Source organism: Lucilia cuprina, chromosome 6, assembly GCF_022045245.1.
Source record: "Lucilia cuprina isolate Lc7/37 chromosome 6, ASM2204524v1, whole genome shotgun sequence".
NCBI lineage: Eukaryota > Metazoa > Arthropoda > Insecta > Diptera > Calliphoridae > Lucilia > Lucilia cuprina.
The window spans coordinates 55,239,579-55,248,827 of record NC_060954.1 but is presented as its reverse complement, the minus strand read 5'-3'; the positions used below and the strand labels follow the sequence as shown (position 1 = coordinate 55,248,827).

The following is a 9,249-nucleotide window of genomic DNA, read 5'->3' as shown; positions in this document are numbered from 1 at the left end:
GACTATAGACTAGACTATAGATTAGACTATAGACTAGACTATAGATTAGACTATAGACTAGACTATAGATTAGACTATAGACTAGACTATAGATTAGACTATAGACTACACTAGGCTATAATCTAGACTATGGACTAGACTATAATCTAGACTATAGACTAGACTATAGACTACACTATAGACTAGACTATAAATTACACTATAGACTAGATTATAGACTAGACTACAGTCCAGACTATGAACTAAACTATAGACTAGACTACAGTACAGACTATGAACTAAACTATAGACTATACTATGAATACGCTAAAAGCTAGACTATAGATTATACTATATACTTGATTATAAACTAGTCTATACGCTAGACTATATACTAGGCTAAAGGACTGGACTATATACTTGACAACAGATTAGGCTATAGGATAGACTATAGACTAAACAGTAGTATATAGACCGTTTCTCTATAGACTAGATTAGACTATATATGAACTTGATTAAAGAGTACAGACCTATTTTTGAAAAACTTGTTCCGTTGACTTCTTTCGTACAAGAAAGTCTATTTATCGACTTTGTTAAGATAATTGATAGTCAACCTCGTTTTTTTTTCTCTCAAAAAGTCGAAGAACGCTACTTTTTCCGATAAATTTGAACTTTTTTTTACAAAAAGTCGATTACTCGAAATTCGCTATATAACCCATTAATTTTAATTATAATAAATTATTGACCTATTCCTCATTTCCTTTTTCCTTTACCCATACAGGTCACTACAAAATCAGTGAACTTGATAAAGTTATGAAAGAATTGCATATAAATTATGGTAAAATTGCCAAAGTTGGTGGTTTAATTGGCCATCCCGATTTGCTGTTCGTATTCGATGGCGATGAAATACGTAATATATTCAAAAAGGAAGAAACTATGCCGCACAGGTAAATTATTTATAATTATTTTATATTGATTACATTAATAACTGTTATAAAATAACCTAATTAGATCTGATAAATATAAAAAAACTGCGCTTAAAATGTCGTATAATCGATTTTCTAAATAAAAGTTTAACAAATGCGATTAGTATAAAAAAGTCGGAAAATCGAATTTTTAAAAAAGTAAAAAAAGTCTATGTTTTGTTTAGATTATAGAAATCTTAGAAGTCAGTTCGAATATGTTTCAAATGTTAACTTTAGAAAATAGGTAGAGCTTGGCAAAGACTTATGCCGCCGAAACTTACTTACTCTTATGACTTGTCACCTATGAACATTGTCTTTTTTAAGGACCTCTACTTACTATCAGCTTTACTTGTAATAGCTGTTTTATAACTTTCTATTTAATTTATTTTTAAACAAATATCAATGCAATTCTTATTTAGAAAGAGAAATATTAAGTGCTATTATTCAAAATAGATAATAATGATCTACTCTGGACTAGCCATTAGATTGTCTATATGTAATCTTAGATTAGAGTCGTTAAGTTCAAGTTAATGATTACTTAGGACCAGCTACCACACTGTCTTTTGGTAATCAAGGCAGAATTTATTATCCTCATTTTGAAACATGTTGCAATAACTATAGTTTCTTTAAATTATGAAATTTTTAAATTGTAATTTAAATCTCTTGTTTGGGTTTAGTCTTTCAAACTGTTTCATCTATTTACAAAATGTATTCCATGTAATATGTATGTAATGTATACTTGTAAACTACTTGTAAAAAATGTGTAAATATTTTTTTCTAATACCAAGGATTTAACTAAATATATTATAATTATAAACATATTTTATTAATACACCTACATTGTTTAATAATGGATTTATGTATGTTATAGTCAGCACCATATTTGCTTATTAGGGTGGTCAATAATTTCAAATTTGCAGCAAACTATAAAGTATTAGAAACATTCCAGCAAAAGTATTAGAAACATTCCAGCAATAACTTTCATTACCAGGTAAGGGGTTAATATTCTAAAAAGTCATTATTTTGGAATTGGTGATGTCATTGGTGGTAGAGTGATATGTAATAGTAATTAAAAAGTATGTTTATAGGTTAGTGTAAGTGATTATCAAATTTTTGGTGAAATATTTTCGAATTTATTTATTGCTTTCCACCTATAAAGTTTCACAGCGTATTCTTGTATTTCTGGAAGAAGTCATATGTTTCAAGGGGCCGAGCAGCCACTCTCATATTAAAAAATATTAAATCTGTATATTTGAGTTAATCATCCTATATTTGAGTGGGCAGGCTAGCTAGCATTAGGGGCGTGGTTCCTCTCATATAAATTAAATGAAAAAAAATCGCGTATCTTGCAAACTATTACAGTTCGAATCTTAATATTTTGCTCAAATAACTTTGACGGACTAACCTTGAGGGGAGCGTTATCTCCCATATTAAAAAAAATACAAAAATTCTTTTATCTGGAAAACTAAGAAAACTTAATTCTTTAGATTTTACACATTGAACTTTAATATACATCTAAACATATTGGAGGAAAAGAGCGTACTTTCATTTGGAGGTTGGTGGTGGCTTGTAGCCCCCATATGAATTAATTCATATATCTGAGAAATTATTAGAGCTAAAATCTTCAAATTTTACTTCAAGAACCTTGATATTCATCTGAAAATTTGGAGTGTAACTGGCGGACTTTAAATGGGGGACTTGGTAACTCCCATATGAATTTAATACAAAGTTTCGTTTATCTAGGCAATAAAAAGAATAAGATTCTTCAAATTTTGCACAAATTACTTTAATATTAATCTGAACATTTTAAAGGAAAAAAGGCGAACTCTCATTTGGGGAGCTTGAAGACCCCCCCCACATGAATTAAATCGATATCTGAGAAACTGTTAGAGCTGGAAGCCACAAAATTTTACATGGAGAAATTTGCCATTCATGTTTATATCAAGATAATATCGGGCGGACTTTGAATGGGGTGGTCTTGAACCACATTCATGAATTAAATACACAATTTCGTATATCTTGGAAACTGTTAGATTGTTCAAATTTTTCATAGATAGATATGCAACATATTGTAAATCTTGAAAACTATTGTAGTTAGAATTTTCAAAATCGTGGGTTTTTTATTTTTATTGCTTTTAGGGTAGCAAAGCACCCTGAATATAGCTAGTATAAAAAATAACAGGCTTTTAATATTTTGTTTATCCCCAACAATATGAGCCATTCTAATGTGTATAGTTTTTGTGTTGAAAGTATTTACAAGGATTATATTGTAATAATTAACAGATTTTTATAAAACAAACAGTCCATACATTGATGGATCCTTTTAAATTATTACAGCAGATTTTTTTTATTCAAATAACAAACATACACCATGTTCTAAATTATGTTTTAAAATAAACATTTATTTTTGAATACAAAATTTTCAAATGTTAATTCTACGCTTCTGGGGGTCTGGGTTCAAGACCCACCAGAAGCTCTGTTTCATTATAACGTGAACATGATTATATTTTTTTAATTTTATATTTTCACTATTTTTAACAATTATTTGTGGTTCAAATATTACGGGAAATGGTGCCACCACATACTACAATTAGTTTGACGTAAATTCTTTCAGAAAAAAAAAACTAAAATTTTCTAAAACAAAAATTGTAAATATAATAAAAATTTAAAAATAACATAATTAAGGTTGTGAATTACCAAAGCGTAAGAGAGAGAAACAAATTTTTAAAATAAAAATTTCATAATGTTTTTATAAGAACAAGGAAAACGGATATAAATTCATATTAACCCTGGTTATTTAAACTAATTTGCTAATTCAAAAAAGATTCAAAAAAGTTAAATTTTTAAGATAATATTTAACCATAACTAACCAACTAACTAACTTCTGCTTCCACATTTTTTGTAAAAAAAAAATTTGTTACAAACAATAACAATAGTTTGTGATATTGTTTTTTAACGTTTCAGTTAACTTATAAAACAAATTTATAAAAACAAAGTTTAAAAATTTAGAAACAATGACATTTTTTAAATGTTAGTTAAAGTTAATTTTTTTTTTTTTGTTTATTTTCAAAGAGAATCTTTTATTACAAACAGGAATAACGGAAAATAAACAGGAAAACTTCATAACTTTTTTTTTCAATTTCTAAACAATTCTGTTATCAGTCGTCAGTTGTCAAACAGCGAAAAACTTTTTCTGCAGAAAAATAAAACATGGCTGTCCATGTTAGTCCAACAACTATTTCTATAGAATAAATGTCTAAACATAGTGACTTTTTCTAAAAGAACATATTCTAAAGTAGAGAAACATTTTCTTCAGAAAATATGTTTTTCTATAGACAACATGCCTTAACAGTTTTCTGTGCATAAATTGTCTCCTATACAGCAAACCAAAGCAATTTTTATAAAGAAATATTGTCTTTAACAGACACAAACTTTTCCTATAGAAAGTAATCTCTAACAGAGTAACTTTTCTATATAAAAGTCGTCTTCAACAGAGCATATTTTTCTACAGAACCGAACTAGAACTGAACTAGAACTGAACTAGAACTGAATTAGGATTGAACTAGAACTGAACTAGAACTGAACTAGAACTGAACTAGAATTAAACTAGAACTGAACTAGAACTGAAGTAGAACTGAACTAGAACTGAACTAGAACTGAACTAGAACTGAACTAGAACTGAACTAGAACTGAACTAGAACTAGAACTAGAACTGAACTAGAACTGAACTAGAACTAAACTAGAACTGAACTACGATTGAACTAGAACTGAACTAGAACTGAAATAGAACTGAACTAGAACTGAAGTAGAACTGAAGTTGAACTGAACTAGAACTGAACTAGAACTGAACTAGAACTGAACTAGAACTGAACTAGAACTGAACTAGAACTGAACTAGAACTGAACTAGAACTGAACTAGAACTGAACTAGAACTGAACTAGAACTGAACTAGAACTGAACTAGAACTGAACTAGAACTGAACTAGAACTGAACTAGAACTGAACTAGAACTGAACTAGAACTGAACTAGAACTGAACTAGAACTGAACTAGAACTGAACTAGAACTGAACTAGAACTTAACTAGAACTGAACTAGAACTGAACTAGAACTGAACTAAAACTAGAACTTAACTGAACTGGAACTTAACTGAACTAGAACTGAACTTGAACTGATCTAGAACTGAACTAGAACTGAACTAGAAGAGAACTAGAACTGAACTAGAACTGAACTAGAACTGAACTAAAACTGAACTAGAACTGAACTAGAACTGAACTAGAACTGAACTAGAACTGAAGTAGAACTGAACTAGAACTGAACTAGAACTGAACTAGAACTGAACTAGAAATGAACTAGAATTGAACTAAAACTGAACTAGAAAAGTTTTCTGTTAACACAGCAACTTTATTCGTAAAAAACTCGACTGTTTTTATTTGAATGGAATATTTCCTAAATTAAGTTCTATTAAAACTAATATTTACTATTTGTCAAGTTTTGCAGATGACATCAATCAAATCTATTTGACAAAAATCGATTTTTTTGTTGTTGTTCTGTTTAAACGTCTCAAATATATTTGTTTAGAATCTAAACTTTGATTGATTGGCAAACATTAAGCACTAAATGGTCATTATTCTAAGAATATCATTGTTTGTTCTTTTAGAAAACTTCACACATTTTGAATAATTTATTGTTTTTATGCTAATTTTTTTTATTAAACTATAAGCAAAAAACAAAAACACACACGAATCCCCTTAACTTTTGATGATTTTGTTGCTGATGAAGTAATTTTTACTTTCTTTAACTATTTCAAGGTTAAAATTATTTGCAGTTTAAATAGGATTTTGAAAAAAAAGAGTGAAAAAAATCATGAATTGCAAAATAACAATAATTGATTTTTAGGTATGTGTGTAGTTTTTTATATTTGTTTATTAAATAAATAACAAAAAACCACAGACAGATTAACAGCTTTAAGCAAACAAATTAAATAAACATATGAATGTGCACTTATGATAAATTTTAATTTTAATTTACTTCTAATTCAAATTATGTTTGTTTCTAACAACATTCGAATAAATATTTGCATAATTTGTAGTTGGTTTTGTTGTTATTTCAATAATTAAGGGGTGGTTTTGTTATAAAAATTATTTAAATATTTTTGTTGCAAAAACAAACATAATACATAAAAGATTTAAGTCAAACTAAATTTAAATTTTTAATAAGGAAATATTTCCCTGATTTTTCGTTTGAAATGTTTTTGGTCATAGTTTAGCTCCAGTTCGAACAAAGATTTATTAATTTAATTAAAGTTCAATTCTAGTTCAGTTCTAGTTCAGTTCTAGTTCAGGTCTAGTTCAGTTCTAGTTCAGTTCTAATTCAGTTCTAGTTCAGTTCTAGTTCAGTTCTAGTTCAGTTCTAGTTCAGTTCTAGTTCAGTTCTAGTTCAGTTCTAGTTCAGTTCTAGTTCAGTTCTAGTTCAGTTCTAGTTCAGTTCTAGTTCAGTTCTAGTTCAGTTCTAGTTCAGTTCTAGTTCACTTTTAGTTCAATTTCAGTTCAGTTCTAGCTCAGTTCCATTTCTGTTCTATTTCTGTTCTATTTCAGTTCTTTTTCAATTCTTGTTCAGTTCTAGTTCAGTTCTACTGATCTAATTCAGTTCAAGTTCACTTCTAGTTCAATTCTAATTCAGTTGTAGTTCAGTTCTAGTTCAGTTATAGTTCAGTTCTAGTTCTAGTTCAGTTCTAGTTCAGTTCTAGTTCAGTTCTAGTTCAGTTCTAGTTCAGTTCTAGTTCACTTTTAGTTCAATTTCAGTTCAGTTCTAGCTCAGTTCCATTTCTGTTCTATTTCAGTTCTTTTTCAATTCTTGTTCAGTTCTAGTTCAGTTCTACTGATCTAATTCAGTTCAAGTTCACTTCTAGTTCAGTTCTAGTTCAGTTCTAGTTCAGTTATAGTTCAGTTCTAGTTCTAGTTCAGTTCTAGTTCAGTTCTAGTTCAGTTCTAGTTCAGTTCAGTTCTAGTTCAGTTCTAGTTCAGTTCTAGTTCAGTTCTAGTTCAGTTCTAGTTCAGTTCTAGTTCAGTTCTAGTTCAGTTCTAGTTCAGTTCTAGTTCAGTTCTAGTTCAGTTCTAGTTCAGTTCTAGTTCAGTTCTAGTTCAGTTCTAGTTCAGTTCTAGTTCAGTTCTAGTTCAGTTCTAGTTCAGTTCTAGTTCAGTTCTAGTTCAGTTCTAGTTCAGTTCTAGTTCAGTTCTAGTTCAGTTCTAGTTCAGTTCTAGTTCAGTTCTATTTTCATTTCTTGTTCAGTTTTAGTACAGTTGTACTTTAGTTTTTAGTTAAGTTCAGTTTTTATTCAGTTCTATTTCAGTTATATTTTAGTTCATGTTCAGTTCTAGTTCTTTTCTAGTTCTGTTCTAGTTCTGTTCTAGTTCTGTTCTAGTTCTGTTCTAGTTCAGTTCTAGTTTAGTTTTAGTTCAGTTCTATTGCAGTTCTAGTAGTCTGTTTACACAGCAACTTTTGTCTGCTAACACAGCAAAGAAAAGTAGTATGTTTACACAGCAACTTTTTCTAAAGAAAAGTTTTCTGATAACACAGCAACTTTTTCTAAAGAAAATTTTTCTCTTAACATAGCGATTTTTTTATAGAAAAATTTTCTATTTACAGAGCAACACTTTTAAAAATTTTGTTATATCTACTTCTCTTTTTTCTAAAATTTTACTTTCTCTCTCTCTCTCTTACTGATTTGTTAAACAAAACATTTTTTCAAATATTTTTCAAGTTCCAAGTAAAATATTTTTATCACCTGGAATAATCAGTTTCCGATGTTTTGACAGAATTGTTTGAATAATATTTAAATCTTGATTTCGAGTTTTGTGTTTCTATTTACGGATTTTTAACATTCATGCATAAATGATGATGAGTGAATGAGTAGATGAAATGATATTTTTATTTGTTTAACATAATCATGGCTATTGTGTAAATATTTTGTACAAAAACAACAACAATGTATTTGTTTAATAAATTTTACAATAAAACAGAAGTTGTTAAAGTTTCGTGTATATGTTTATTTTCGAAGTTTTTTTTAAAAAAAAAAAAGAGATAAAACACACCTAACATATCATTGAGAAAGTGTAGGCCCAAAATACTGGTCAGATTTTATATTTAAACAAAATATGAAGACTAGAGTTTGACCTTAAGATATTTATAAATAACTAGAGCACAATAAAATTACAACAATAATTGTAAAAAACGTAATATCTAATTGTTTACATGATGTAAAATACATTAAAAAGTCAAAAATATATTCTGAAATATTTATATATTTTACGAGTAGTACTTCTTCTATTTGTATGTAAATTAGCTTTCAAGCCTGTAGGTGTAAGCTTTTTTTCTTTAGAGAAATCTTATTATTGTTTACTGAACAAAAAAAAAATTAATTAACAATTCATGGTATTTAATTATTTACACAATGTAAATATATTTGTGGAAGCAAATACTTATAGAAAAAAAATATGAGATAAATTAAACAATTGAATAGAAAATTAATAAAAACACATTTAATATTTAAAAAGTATTGTTTAGTTTGCAAAAATAGAATAAAAAAATTAATTAAAATTCAAAGTAATCTATTATTTACAAATTAAATATAAAGAAAAGCAAATTTAAGAAGAAATATATAAACAATGTATAAATGAGTAAAGTAGTTAAATATTATTTAGGCGTCAGCAACGTGTCAAAAGTTGTGGGCACAAATATTAACTTTTTCAATAGAAAGCAGGTCCAAAAGAGAGAAAGATGTTCTATAGGAAAGTTGTATGTAACAAAACAACTTTTTCTGTAGAAAAGTTATCTTTAACAGATCAACTGTTTCTATAGGAAAAGAAAAAATCTTTCTATAAGAAAGTTGTCTATAACAGAGCAACTGTTTTAATAGGAAAGTTGTCTGTAACAGAGGAACTTTTTCTATAGCAAATATGTCGGTAGCAGAGCAATTTTTTCAACAGGAAAGTTGTCTATAACACAGCTACTGTTTCTGTAGGAATGTTGCCTATAACAGAGCAAATTTTTCTGTAGTAATGTTGTCTATAAGAGACAAATTTTTATGTAGTAAAGTTTCCTATAACAGAGCAACTTTTTCAATAGGGAAGTAGTCTCTACCAGAGCAACTTTAACTGATTCCATAGAAACAGATAATCTTTTGCTAAAGGGAAACAGAATCTATCTATCTATCTATCTATATCTATATCTATATCTATATCTATATCTATATCTATATCTATATCTATATCTATATCTATATCTATATCTATATCTATATCTATAT

At 28.1% G+C, this 9,249-nt stretch overlaps 1 protein-coding gene across 1 annotated transcript in view; it reads left to right on the top strand.

Annotated features, from left to right (window-relative positions):
• Window positions 1-741: 741 nt before the first annotated feature.
• Window positions 742-9,249, top strand: part of LOC111688087 (probable cytochrome P450 49a1) — a gene marked incomplete at its 5' end in the record, with an annotated part of 17,889 nt that continues 9,381 nt past the window's right edge. The window contains one exon of the mRNA XM_046953833.1: window positions 742-926. Coding sequence (XP_046809789.1) covers window positions 742-926 — 185 coding nt within the window. The remainder of the gene's footprint in view (window positions 927-9,249) is intronic.